The 14,493-nt window shown below is 41.5% G+C and overlaps 1 protein-coding gene across 2 annotated transcripts in view; it reads left to right on the top strand.

The window, feature by feature from the left end:
- The window catches only part of GABBR2 (gamma-aminobutyric acid type B receptor subunit 2), a 369,318-nt gene that overhangs the window by 177,197 nt on the left and 177,628 nt on the right, over window positions 1-14,493 (top strand). For both annotated transcript variants that reach the window (XM_004271474.3, XM_049711134.1), the window contains exon 4: window positions 1,971-2,072. In XM_004271474.3, coding sequence (XP_004271522.1) covers window positions 1,971-2,072 — 102 coding nt within the window. The remainder of the gene's footprint in view (window positions 1-1,970; window positions 2,073-14,493) is intronic.

Raw genomic sequence — 14,493 nt, 5'->3', positions numbered from 1 at the left:
AACGTTTTGATACATACATTGGGAGGATCCACCACTTGTTGAAACAAGAAGTGCTTTTTTTTTTTTATCATGGTAAAATGTACATAACATCAAATTTACCATTTTAACCATTTTTAAATTTACAGTGCAGAGGCATTAAGTACCTTCATATTGTTGTGCAAGAGGCACCACCAGCCATCTCCAGAACTTGCCATTATCCCAAACAGAAACTCTGTACCCATAACTCTTCATTCCCCCATCCCCCAGCCCCTAGGAGCTACTGTTCTCCTTTATGTCTCTATGAATTTGACTACTCTAGGTACCTCATCTAGGTGGAATCTTACAATATTTGTCCTTTCACATCTGACTTATTTCACTTAGCATAATGTCTTCAAGGTTCATCCATGTTGTAGCCATGTATCAAAATTTCATTCCTTTTTAAGGCGGAATAATATTCCATTGTATGTATAAACCACAACTTGTTTATCCATTCATCTGTTGATGGACATTTGGGTTGCTTCCACCTTTTGCTCTTGTGAATAATGCTGCTACGCACCTGAGTGTCCAAATATCTCTTTGAGACCCTGCTTTCAATTCTTTTGGGTATATACCCAGAAGTAGAATTGCTGGATCATATTACCATATGATGGGTAATTTTAACAGTGCACAAAAGTTCCAGTTTATCCCCATCCTCATCAACACTTGCTGGGTTTTGGTTTTTGATAATAGCCATCTTAATGCGTATGAACAAGAAGTGCTCTTAAAGATCATCTTCTCTTGAAGAGGAGGAGACTGAAGCCCTAAGAGGGAAAGGGTCACACAGAGAGGCCGAAGTCACAAGCAACAGTGCCAGAGCAAGACCTGGAACTTGGGTCCCAAAACTCCCACCTGGTTCTTTCTACTAAAACACACAGTCTCATTTCCATGGCTTTATGTCAGAGGGTATAGAGTCTGGACATGGGCCAGATACAGATTTCAAATTTATTTGTTTTGGTCCTAACTTTGTTTTTTAAAAAAAATTGAAAATAATATCAACACTTTAAAATGTGGGAGATCCTGTATTTTAAAAATCTAGGGACTTCCTTGGCCGTCCAGTGGTTAAGATTCCATGCTTCCATTGCAGGAGGCACAGGTTCGAACCATGGTTGGGGAACTAAGATCCCACATACTGTGCAGCGTGGCAAAAAAATAAATAAAAATAAAAATCTGGATTTTTGATTTCACTCCCCCAAAATCGGAAGGTCTGGTGACTCTGGACCAGCATTCTGGCATAGCATGTTTGGAGCTGAGCAGCAAGTGCCATCTTTAGGTGAGGCATATAGTCACCAGTTTGCCACAGTCCCCACCACTCCCTAGTATCCTTCCACACAGGCTGCTTCACACATTGGCTAGCCGGTGTGAACACTGGAGTTTGCAGCTCTCTGCTTTCCAAGCACATAGATGTTAGTCATTCTGTGTGTCAGCAGACACATAGTTATGTTTAACATCTCAGGCTGATTCCATATCCCCTTACTCTCTCCTGTTTTACTTTGTCTATATGAATATCTCAGCTATTTCTTCACCCTAGAAATGAAGTAATATTGCAAATAAATAATGCAAAATATAAATAAAGAAGTATTTGAATAGTCTGATTTGGAGACAGCGTGATGTACTTAACTAATCTGATTTGGAGATAGTATGAAACACCAGCATGAAACTCCAGAGACTTGGATGCTTGTCTTAATTCTTCCAGGAAATTCCTGGGCAACTTTAGTAAGCCCGTTCCCTGTCTGGCCTCCTTATGCCTCTATGTCAAGTGTGGAGTGGGACTGGGAGATCTCCAAGGCCCCAGGGGGCACTCTAGTTTTTAATGAAGGTAAAACCTACTCCTTTTGTGTGTTGATGGAGAAAATCACCTTGCCCATTTGAGCCACTTCCCAGGACAACCCCTCTGAACTGGCCCTTCCTGTGGCCGCCAGCACACCCACCCTCTGCTTTCTCTTTGCTGGCAGGTGAGGAACGACCTGACCGGGGTTCTGTATGGTGAGGACATCGAGATTTCAGACACTGAGAGCTTCTCCAATGATCCCTGCACCAGTGTCAAAAAGCTTAAGGTAGGTGCAGCTGGCCACAGCCCAGAGGACAGACTGACCGCATGCTCCTGGGGTTCCCCAAATCCCCTGACTTTGAAGGAGTCTCGAATTCAGGCTGTTTCACTTTATCCTTGGCATCTGACATATGAGGAGAAGCTCTCAGAAGCTGGCTTCCCTTGGCTGTCCCCAGTGCTGGTTGTCCAGCACTGGCCAGAGGTCTGATTGCCAGGTGTACAGCCATGTGGAGCTTGCTGGGTGATTCTGTATCTCTCAACCCAGCCTGAGAGGCAACCAGGGCGCAATTATTATCATGTCCGTTGTGAAGAGGCTCAGAGAGAGTAACTCTCTTGCCCAAACCCACAGCAAGGAAGTACTGTTGTTGGAACTGAAAGCTCAGGCTCCTGACCCCCTCCAGTGACACTCACTCCAGGAACAGAAGGGTCAACTAGATGTTTGCCCAGTTGTAAGTAGTTCCTAACTGTCATCTGTCCATTCATTTCCCAAACACCGTGTTTGTGCCAGACACTCTCCTGGGCTCCCAGACACCGTCAGACCTGCCAGTGTCCACAGGTCACTCAGAGCTGGTACGGAAGGCAGATACCTCTCAGGGGAACCAGGAACCGAGGGGCTGGGGAACAACGGGAGGAAGTGTTCCCTGGGGAGGATTCAGACAAGCCTCCACCACGCCATGGAGGATGGGCAGGAATGAGACCTGCAGGGTGAATATCCAAGGGCAGGACAGCCATGCTCACTGTGCACTTGGGGTCAGCAGGAATTCCTGGAGGCTGGAGTATCCGGGCGGGCCGTGGGAAAGATGCTGAGGCCGAAAACAGAATTTGGAGCCAGTTTCCATGAGCCTTGGATGTTGAGCTAAGAAGTTTGGTCTTTTATCCTGAGGGCAGTGGGGAGCTGCTGGGGGATTATAAGAAGGTACAGACATAGTTAGAGCTGTCACCTTACTCTTCCATTCATCATGCCCACATTGAAAGTCTCCTGAGGCCCCAGATGCCAACTGCTGACATGTCCCTTCTCTCTTGGGCTGGTCCCAGGTTATACCAATCAGAGCAGGTGGCAGTTTAGAGCTCATGGAGCCCTCAGTTCACATATGGGGAGACTGAGACCCAGAGATGGGGAGCAAGGGAGCAGAGCACCAGTTGTTTGTCACCTGCTCAGGAGCAGATACCACATCTGCATTGACATTTCAGCCCTGGGAGCCTCTGCAGTTGAGGAAACCGTAGCTAGAGAGGGCCTGCTAGCAGCCTAGGTGTCTGGGGCTGGATCTGCCCAGCTCTTCCCCCACAGACGATTTGCTCTGAGGGTGGAGTCGGGCTGTGCAGAGGCCCAGAGGATCCAGAGGAGTGGAGTGCCTACTCTGCAGGGACTACTTGGGGTGGGGCTGGGGTGGACGGGGCTCTGGTGCTGCACTGACATTCTCCTGCCACACGCAGTGTCTCCCCAGGGTGGGCACTGGAAATAGCTTCCTGCACCTCAGAGACCCGGCGGAATTCTGTGGGCTTTAAAATTTAAAGAGCCTTTATGTGTGGAGCAGATGCATTAGTTGAAAGTCTATAAGAAACTGGGGATGGATGGAACTGGGTGCTCTGCTCATCAGCCAACCAATTCCAACAGAAGCAGGAGTGATATGGACGCTGATGAAAACAGCAGCCGGCCTTTCCAGTGCATTGAGCAAGGGCCAGGCCCCCCTGCAGAGCCCTTGACCTTCACTTGCCCATTCAGCCCTCCCCAGAGCCCTGGGACAGAGAGAATTTTTGTATCCCCGTTTCACATATGGGGAGCTTGAGCCTCAACGAGGTTAAGAACTCACCCCTAGTCACCCAGCTGGAAAGTGGTGCGTTGGAATTCAAACTCAGATCTGGGCAATGCCATGATCCAGCTTCTCCACCACCCCACACAGCTGCGGTTCTGAGAAAGGATTCCAGCATCACATAAGCCCGGGAGAGCAGAGCCAAGGACAGCATGCTCAGGCTGTTGGCAAAGGATCCCCTCTGTGTGGAGTGCTCTTCCCCCAGAACCTGCATGGCTCCTTTTTGCATCATCTTCTAGTCTTTTCTCAGTTGTCCCCGTTTCCCAGAGGCTTTATTTAAAATTTAAATCCCTTCCCCTTGCACTCCCACCCCCCTCTTTCTGCTATTTTTCTCCATTTCACTGATGGACATCTGTATCAGTTTCCTGGGGCTGCCATAACAAAGTACCACAAACTAGGTGGCTTAAAACAACAGAAGTTTATTCTTTCACACCTTGAGGCCAGAAGTCCAAGGTCAAGATGTCAGCAAGGCTATGCTCTCTAGCAGCCTTGGGGACTCTTCCGTACCTTTCTGTAAGCTTCCAGTATCACTGGCAATCCTTGATGTTCCTTGGCTTGTGGCTGTATAACTCCAGTCTTTGCCTTCACTGACATTTCCCCCTTTTCTCTTAACATCATCTTATTAGGACACTAGTCATGTGGGATTAAGAGCCTACCCTACTCCAATATGACCTTATCTTAACTAATTTCATCTACAACAACCCTGTTTTCAAATGAAGTCACATTCTGAGGTATTAGGAGTTAGGATTTCTACATATCTTTGGGAGATACAGATCAACCCACGATAATATCTGACCTCCTATTCATTTTACCCAGTTGTTTTGTCATCTGTCTCCTCCCACTAGGATGTAAGCTCTAGGAGGCAGCAGTTTCTGTCTGTCTTGGTCACTGTTTTATTCCCCAGCACCTGGAACCAAACCTAATTTGCTCAACACATTTGCTGAGTGTGTGTAAACAAAATACCAAGTCTGGACAGACAAAGCTAACAGAGAACACAAGGCTAAAACACTCAGGAACAAAGAAAAGTAACTTCTGGAAAGCTTAGAGAAAAAGCAGATCTCTGGTTTGCTGTGGGATAAGATAGAGAAGGAAGTACAGAGGACAAGGAAGAAAACTAAATAGCAACTAGCAGAATTAAAATCCGCATTGGAGGTAGTAGAGAGCAGAGTTAATGCCAAGGAAACTAGAACTCTTGAATTGCTTTGCCAGAATTCAGAGGAAATGGTCAAAGAGATCAGTCTAATGAGAGGAAAGATGAGTTATGGACACTGGAGTAGGGAGATCCTAAGGGAAAACTGGGACAAATGAAACAGAATCAAAATCAAAACCAAAACAGGAATCTCAGTATCAACAAGCACAACTACCACCCAGATCTTGGTTTCTAATACCATTCTCCTTGAAAAGGAACCAGGGCTCCTTGGAGAAATGCCCGACTCTAGGACTGGGACAGGAAACATACAAGATGATCCTGGAGCATCTTGTAGTGCCAGAAAGTTAAGGACGTGCTCAAACCACATCAACAGCACACACTGATGGAGGTGTGTCAGAAGAGTACAGCAGCCAACTGAAAGAGCCACTGAAAGAGCTCCCAATGGCCAAAGCTGGGACATTTGAGCAATAAAATAAAAGTGGTATTGGATTATAACCCAAAGTATAAAACAGATACCCATGATTGAGTAAGTAAATGAGAGAGAATAGACAAATCTCCTATGCCAAAGGATTCCCAATAATTTATGTAGATATTTCAGGCCCAAGGAGGTAGAGCAGAACTACCCACTTGTTAAGTGACTTCCTTCCAAAGAGCACAGGATGAAAAGGGGGGAAAAGAAGAGTAACTTTAGAGTGGAAGAATCTGACAACTGCCTCAACCAGGTGACGAAGGTCAGCATCAACAGTGATAAGTCATGTTGATAGTATGTACATTTGATATGGTGTGGTGAGAAGGGCACTTTACCTCTGTGTTCTTCCTCCCCAAAACCTATAACTCCAGTCTAACCATGAGAAAAACATTAGGTAGATTCTAGTTGCAGGCCATCCTGCAAAATACCTGACCAATGCTCCTCAAAACTGTCTAGGTCTTCAAAACTAAGGAATGTCTAAGCCAAAAGTAGCCTACAGATACATGACAATGATATATAATGTGGTATCCTGAATGGGACCCAGGAATAGAAAAAGGACACTAGAGAAAAGAACTAAGGGTATCTGAATAAAGTATGAGCTTTAGTTAATAATGAATTGATATTGATTCATTATTTATAACAAATGTACTATATAAACGTAAGATGTTAATAATAGGGGAAACTGGGAGAGGACATATGGGAACTCTATATACTCTCTTTGTGATTTTTCCATAAATCTAAAACTATTCTCAAATAAGAAGTTTACTTAAAAAAAAAAATAGGTGACAAACTTAAGTGGGCTCAAGAGAGATCTACTAGATTGGACCATACAAAATTGCCGATATATAACCATTTTGAAATTACAAAGTCAACAGTTTCATAAGGAAATGCTCAGACTGTATGTGCAGTCTAGGTGGCCTTTCTGCATTCTAGCAGAATTGGTGAATAGAGAGTAATACCCAGACACATTTTGTCAGAAGTTTTGAAATACAAACAGAAAGGGGAAAATCTACAAGTATCTAGCCCAGAAAAAAACAGATTTCCCACAAAGGTGCAAAACCAGGCCACCTCGACTCCCTTGCAGCATTCAATCCCAGAGATGATGGAGCAGCTGGGAGACATTCTCCGACGTGTGAGACTCACATGATGTACTACTAGCCAGTGCCCTTCTTGAAGTTAATCTTTGAAGTCCTTTATCAGCCTGCCGAGAACGATAGCAAACTTTATAGCTGAGGTCATGACAGAAGCAGGTGAGCAGGGATCACAAAAGCCCGTGGAGAGAGAGCTAAGTAGTCGTTATAAAAAGTTGTTATAAAAGTGTATGCAGATACAGAAATTCATTTTGAAAGCAAACGTGCATATACATGCAATGCAAATAGATACTGTAATAACAGTAATTGAAATATAAAAACCCAAATTCCATTAACAGAGCCAAAGAAGTGAGTAAAAAAAAAATTGGGTGCTAAACTCCTGGTCTTAAGTAGGAAAGGGACTCAAAAGAGACTATTTTGCTTATGAGTTTCATAATTAGAAAAATATAAGTTAAAAAAGGCTTTGAATAACTTAACAGTAAATATGCTGTAACACAAACAGAGCCTGAAGCTCCTGAAACATGGAAGATAAAAGCAAAGAAAATCTAGTCCACATATCAAAAAACAGAAAGCAAATATGAAAACCAGAAAGTATAAACTAAAACTGCAGACCAAATATAGTCATTCTGACCATAAATTCAAATAGGTCAAACTCCCTATGAAGAGGCAAAGACTTTCAGATTGTGTTTTGAAGAACTAACTGTAGTTATATTTACAACACAGTGACACAGAAAGGTCAAAGGTAAAAGTCAGGGAAAAGTATACCAAGCAAACCAAACTGCAGCAAGGATCCAGTGTTCACATTACAATAAAGAGAATTCAAGGTACAGGTGTTAAACAACATTAAGGAAGTCGTTTTCTATAGATAAGGGTACAGTTCTCCCTGAGAATAGCACACTCTTGGACCATTATTGCTATAAATTACATCTCACTGAAATATATAAAGAAAATCCTGTTAAAATACAAAGGAGAATTGACACAAACACAATAGTATTGGGAGCCACAGCGTCTGTCTCGCAGTCTTGGACAGATCAGCCAGGCAAAAATAAGCAAGAACATAGAGGAACTGAATAATGGAATTAATCAGGCTGATTTAGCAGATATGTATCAAAGTTTGTCTAAAAGAAAGTCAGGAATAAAACCATCTCTGTGTGATGAAGACCCCAGGCCTTTAAGCTCATTCTGGTCCTGTTTCAGTCAGGGGCCTTTAATGTTAACTGTTGCCAGTCTGGGCTGGGAGGCCATCCTTCGAAGAGTCCTGGGTATTCCCATGGTGCCCACACTGAAGCACCAGGCTTTATGGGGGTAAGCGCCAGGCTCGAGACGTGCGCCTCTGTTCGTTTTGAAACCACAGAATGCATTCCAGGCCTTAGTAGAGCATAGGTTCTTCTGTCTAGGCATAGAAAGAATTCAACAAGAGGCAGAATGACAGGTAAGGAAAGAGTTTATTAGTATAGAGCACTGTGAGAGATACAAACAGGAAGGCAAGGGAGTGCCATGCCGAGAACTTAGTGGCCAAGGTTTTATAATCAAAGGAAAAGTGGGGAGGTGAACAAGGCCCCCATCTTCCTCGTTCTTGAGTAGACGTCAAGCTTCCATCATCACGTTCCTCCTCCACGTCAGGTAAGGGAGTTTTCTTGTCCTACATGGTCAAACTGGGACTGTCGTGGTGCTATGAAAATGAGCAAAAAGGCGGTAAAATATACTAAACTATGGTAGATTATCTCAGGTTTCAGTATAATGTCATCTTTTCCCTATATATATATATATTTAACATTTTTATTGGAGTATAATTGCTTTACAATGGTGTGTTACTTTCTGCTTTATAACAAAGTGAATCAGCTATACATATACATACATCCCCATATCTCCTCCCTCTTGCGTCTCCCTCCCACCCCCACAATCCCACCCCTCTAGGTGGTCGCAAAGCACTGAGCTGATCTCCCTGTGCTATGTGACTGCTTCCCATTAGCTATCAGTTTTACATTTGGCAGTGTATATATGTCCATGCCACTCTCTCACTTCATCCCAGCTCCCCGTGTCCTCAAGTCCATTTTCTACCTCTGCGTCTTTATTCCTGTCCTGCTCCTAGGTTCTTCAGAACCATTTTTTTTTTTTTAGATTCCATATATATGTGTTAGCATACAGTATTCGTTTTTCCCTTTCTGACTTACTTCACTCTGTATGACAGTCTCTAGGTCCATCCACCTCACTACAAATAACTCCATTTCGCTTCTTTTTATGGCTGAGTAATATTCCATTGTATATATGTGCCACATCTTCTTTATCCATTCATCTGTCGATGGACACTTAGGTTGTTTCCATGTCCTGGCTATTGTAAATAGTGCTGAAGTGAACATTGTGGTACATGTCTCTTTTTGAATTATGGTTTTCTCAGGATATATGCCCAGTAGTGGGATTGCTGGGTCGTATGGTAGTTCTATTTTTAGTTTTTTAAGGAACCTTCATACTGTTCTCCATAGTGGCTATATCAATTTACATTCCCACCAACAGTGCAAGAGGGTTCTCTTTTCTCCACACCCTCTCCAGCATTTATTGTTTGTAGATTTTTTGATGATGGCCATTTTGACTGGTGTGAGGTGATACCTCATTGTAGTTTTGATTTGTATTTCTCTAATGATTGGTGATGTTGAGCATCCTTTCATGTGTTTGTTGGCAGTCTGTTTATCTTCTTTGGAGAAATGTCTATTTAGGTCTTCTGCCCATTTTTGGACTGGGTTGTTTGTTTTTTTCATATTGAGCTGCATGAGCTGCTTGTAAATTTGGGGGATTAATCCTTTGTCAGTTACTTTATTTGCAAATATTTTCTCCCATTCTGAGGGTTGTCTTTTTGTCTTGTTTATGTTTTCCTGTGCTGTGCAAAAGCTTTTAAGTGTCATTAGGTGCCATACGTTTATTTTTGTTATTATTTCCATTTCTCTAGAAGGTGGATCAAAAAGGATCGTGTCGTGATTTATGTCATAGAGTGTTCTGCCTATGTTTTCCTCCAAGAGTTTTATAGTGTCTGGCCTTACATTTAGGTCTTTAACCCATTTTGAGTTTATTTTTCTGTATGATGTTAGGGAGTGTTCTAATTTCATTCTTTTACATGTAGCTGTCCAGTTTTCCCAGCACGACTTATTGAAGAGGCTGTCTTTTCTCCATTGTATATTCTTGCCTCCTTTATCAAAAATAAGGTGACCATATGTGCATGGGTTTATCTCTGGGCTTTCTGTCCTGTTCCATAGATCTATATTTCTGTTTTTGTGCCAGTACCATACTGTTTAGATTACTGTAGCTTTGTAGTATAGTCTGAAGTCCAGGAGCCTGATTCCTCCAGCTCCATTTTTCTTTGTCAAGATTGCTTTGGCTATTTGGGTCTTTTGTGTTTCCATACAAATTGTGAAATTTTTTGTTCCAGTTCTCTGAAAAATGCCATTGGTAGTTTCATAGGGATTGCATTGAATCTGTAGATTGCTTTGGGTAGCAGAGTCATTTTCACAATGTTGATTCTTCCAATCCAAGAACATGGTATATCTCTCCATCTGTTTGTATCATCTTTAATTTCTTTCATCAGTGTCTTATACTTTTCTGCATACAGGTCTTTTGTCTCCTTAGGTAGGTTTATTCCGAGGTATTTTATTCTTTTTGTTGCAGTGGTAAATGGGAGTGTTTCCTTAATTTCTCATTCAGATTTTTCATCATTAGTGTATAGGAATGCAAGAGATTTCTGTGCATTAATTTTGTATCCTGCTACTTTGCCAAATTCATTGATTAGCTCTAGTAGTTTTCTGGTAGCATCTTTAGGATTCTCTATGTATAGAATCATGTCATCTGCAAACAGTGACAACTTTACTTCTTCTTTTCTGATTTGGATTCCTTTTATTTCTTTTTCTTCTCTGATTGCTGTGGCTAAAACTTCCAAAACTATGTTGAATAAGAGTGGTAACAGTGGACAACTTAGTCTTGTTCCTGATCTTAGAGGAAATGGTTTCATTTTTCACCGTTGAGAAAGATTTTGGCTCTGGGTTGGTCATATATAGCCTTTACTATGTTGAGGTAAGTTCCCTCTATGCCTACTTTCTGGAGGGTTTTTATCATAAATGGGTATTGAATCTTGTTGAAAGCTTTTTCTGTATCTACTGAGATTATCATATGGTTTTTCTCCTTTAATTTGTTGATGTGGTGTATCACATTGATTGATTTGCATATATTGAAGAATCCTTGGATTCCTCAGATAAACCACACTTAGTCATGGTGTGTGATCCTTTTAATGTGCTGTTGGATTCTGTTTGCTAGTATTTTGTTGAGGATTTTTGCTTCTATGTTCATCAGTGATATTGGCCTGTAGTTTTCTTTCTTTGTGATCTTTGTATGGTTTTGTATGAGGGTGATGGTGGCCTCATAGAATGAGTTTGGGAGTGTTCCTCGCTCTGCTATATTTTGGAAGAGTTTGAGAAGGATGGGTGCTAGCTCTTCTCTAAATGTTTGGTAGAATTCATCTGTGAAGCCATCTAGTCCTGGGCTTTTGTTTGTTGGAAGATTTTTAATCACAGTTTCAATTTCAGTGCTTATGATTGGTCTATTTATATTTTCTATTTCTTCCTGGTTCAGTCTCAGAAGGTTGTGCTTTTCTAAGAATTTGTCCATTTCTTCCAGGTTGTCCATTTTTTTGGCATATAGTTGCTTGTAGTAATCTCTCACAATCCTTTGTATTTCTGCAGTGTCAGTTGTTACTTTTCCTTTTTCATTTCTAATTCTATAGATTTGAGTCTTCTCCCTTTTTTTCTTGATGAGTCTGCCTAGTGGTTTATCAATTGTTTTTTTCTTATCAAAGAACCGGCTTTTAGTTTTACTGATCTTAGCTATTGTTTCCTTCATTTCTTTTTCATTTATTTCTGATCTGATCTTTATGCTTTCTTTCCTTCTGCTAAGTTTGGGGTTTTTTTGTTCTTCTTTCTCTAATTGTTTTAGGTGTAAGTTTAGGTTGTTTATTTGAGATGTTTCTTGTTTCTTGAGGTAGGATTGTATTGCTATAAACTTCCCTGTTAGAACTGCTTTTGCTGCATCCCATAGGTTTTGGGTCATTGTGTTTTCATTGTCATTTGTTTCTAGGTATTTTTTGATTTCCTCTTTGATTTCTTCAGTGGTCTCTTGGTTATTTAGTAGTGTGTTGTTTAGCCTCCATGTGTTTGTACTTTTTACAGATTTTTTCCTGTAATTGATATCTAGCCTCATAGGGTTGTGGTTGCAAAAGATATGTGTTACGATTTCAATTTTCTTAAATTTACCAAGGCTTGATTTGTGTCCCAAGATATGATCTATCCTGGAGAATGTTCTGTGAGCACTTGAGAAGAGGGTGTATTCTGTTGGTTTTGGATGGAATGTCCTATAAATATCAATTAAGTCCATCTTATTTAATGTATCATTTAAAGCTTGTGTTTCCTTATTTATTTTCATTTTGGATGATCTGTCCATTGGTGAAAGTGGGTTGTGAAAGTCCCCTACTGTGATTGTGTTGCTGTCGATTTCCTCTTTTATGGCTGTTACCATTTGCCTTACGTATTAGGTGCTCCTATGTTGGGTGCCTAAATATTTACAATTGTTATCTTCTTCTTGGATTGATCCTTTGATCATTATGTAGTGTCCTTCTTTGTCTCTTGTAATAGTCTTTATTTTAAAGTCTATTTTGTCTGATATGAGAATTGCTACTCCAGCATTGTTTTGATTTCATTTCCATAGAATATCATTTTCCATCTCCTCACTTTTAGTCTGTATGTGTCCCTAGGTCTGAAGTGGGTCTCTTGTAGGCAGCATAAATACAGGTCATGTTTTTGTATCCATTCCGCCAGTCTATGTCTTTTGGTTGGAGCATTTAATCCATTTACATTTAAGGTAGTTATTGATAATGTATGTTCCTGTTACCATTTTCTTAATTGTTTTGGGTTTGTTATTGTAGGTCTTTTCCTTCTCCTGTGTTTCCTGCCTAGAGAAGTTCCTTTAGCATTTGTAAAGCTGGTTTGGTGGTGCTGAATTCTCTTAGCTTTTGCTTGTCTGTAAAGGTTTTAATTTCTCCGTTGAATCTGAATGAGATCCTTGCTGGGTAGAGTAATCTTGGTTGTAGATTTTTCCCCTTCATCAGTTTAAATATGACCTGCCACTCCCTTCTGGCTTGCAAAGTTTCTGCTGAAAGATCAGCTGTTCACCTTATGGGGATTCCCTTGTATGTTATTTGTTGTTTTTCCCTTGCTGCTTTTAATATTTTTTCTTTGTGTTTAATTTTTGATAGTTTGATTAATATGTGTCTTGGTGTTTTCTCCTTGTTTTATCCTGTAGAGACTCTCTGTGCTTCCTGGACTTGACTATTTCCTTTCCCATATTAGGGAAGTTTTCAAGTATAATGTCTTCAGATATTTTCTCAGTCCCTTTCTTTTTCTCTTCTCCTTCTGGGACCCCTATAATTCTAATGTTGGTGCGTTTAATGTTGTCCCAGACGTCTCTGAAACTGTCCTCAATTCTTTTCATTCTTTTTTCTTTATTCAGCTCTATGGTAGTTATTTCCACTATTTTATCTTCCAGGTCACTTATCCGTTCTTCTGCCTCAGTTATTCTGCTATTGATTCCTTCTAGAGAATTTTTAATTTCATTTATTGTGTTGTTATCATTGTTTGTTTGCTCTTTAGTTCTTCTAGGTCCTTGTTAAACGTTTCTTGTATTTTCTCCATGCTATTTCCACAATTTTGGATCATCTTTACTATCATTACTCTGAATTCTTTTTCAGGTAGACTGCCTATTTCCTCTTCATTTGTTTGGTCTTGTGGATTTTTGTCTTGCTCCTTCATCTGCTGTGTGTTTCTCTGTCTTCTCATTTTGCTTAACTTACTGTGTTTGGGGTCTCCGTTTCGCTGGCTGCAGGTTCGTAGTTCCCTTTGTTTTTGGTGTCTGCCCCCAGTGGCTAAGGTTGGTTCAGTGGGTTGTGTAGGCTTTCTAGTATAGGGGACTGGTGCCTGTGTTCTAGTGGATGAGGCTGGATCTTGTCTTTCTGGTGGGCAGGACCACGTCTGGTGGTGTGTTTTGGGGTGTCTGTGACCTTATTATGATTTTAGGCAGCCTCTCTGCTACTGGGTGGTGTTGTGTTCCTGTCTTGCTAGTTGTTTGGCATGGGGTGTCCAGCACTGTAGCTTGCTGGTCGTTGAGTGGAGCTGGGTCTTGGCATTGAGATGGAGATCTCTGGGAGAGCTTTTGCCATTTGATATTATGTGGAGCCGGGAGGTCTCTGGTGGTCCAGTGTCCTGAACTCGGCTCTCCCACCTCAGAGGCACAGGCCTGACACCCGTCTGGAGCACCCAGACCCTGTTAGCCACATGGCTGTGCCAAGCCAGACTCTGGTCCAACATTGCCTATATTTTTGTTTTTAGTGTGCACAGAGGAGCATGTCCTAGGAGTCATTAACTTACTGACCTCCCTGGGCAGGATGTAGGTCTCATTCCACCATTGTTTTATTGTTTTGGGGCATGTCTCATGCTTCTATTGCATGGTTTTGTTGCTAGGCAAGCCTGCTTCCTTGAGTGATTATTCACTTACAGGGGTCCCCCATACTTTTTTCTTTTACTCATGATCTCTTAGTGGGATTAACTATTTAATCATTTGCTTTGTCCCTTTACTCTGTCCCTGTCAATTTCAGTTGCTTTATTGGCCTTCTGTGGAGCAGCCCCCAAGCCATCATTCAGGATTCAGACTCCAGGAAAATCTCCCTATTTTATAAGTCAGCTGATTAGCAACCTTAATTCCATCTGCAATGTTAATTCCCCCTTGCTATGTCACACAGCATATTCACAGGTTCCAGGGATTAGAACATGGACATCTTTGGGGAGCCATTATTCTATTACAGGAAGACCACAAAGATA

The sequence above is a fragment of the Orcinus orca genome, chromosome 6 (genome assembly GCF_937001465.1).
Source record: "Orcinus orca chromosome 6, mOrcOrc1.1, whole genome shotgun sequence".
NCBI lineage: Eukaryota > Metazoa > Chordata > Mammalia > Artiodactyla > Delphinidae > Orcinus > Orcinus orca.
Note: the sequence above shows the minus strand (reverse complement) of the source record. Positions and strands in the feature narration are given on the sequence as shown.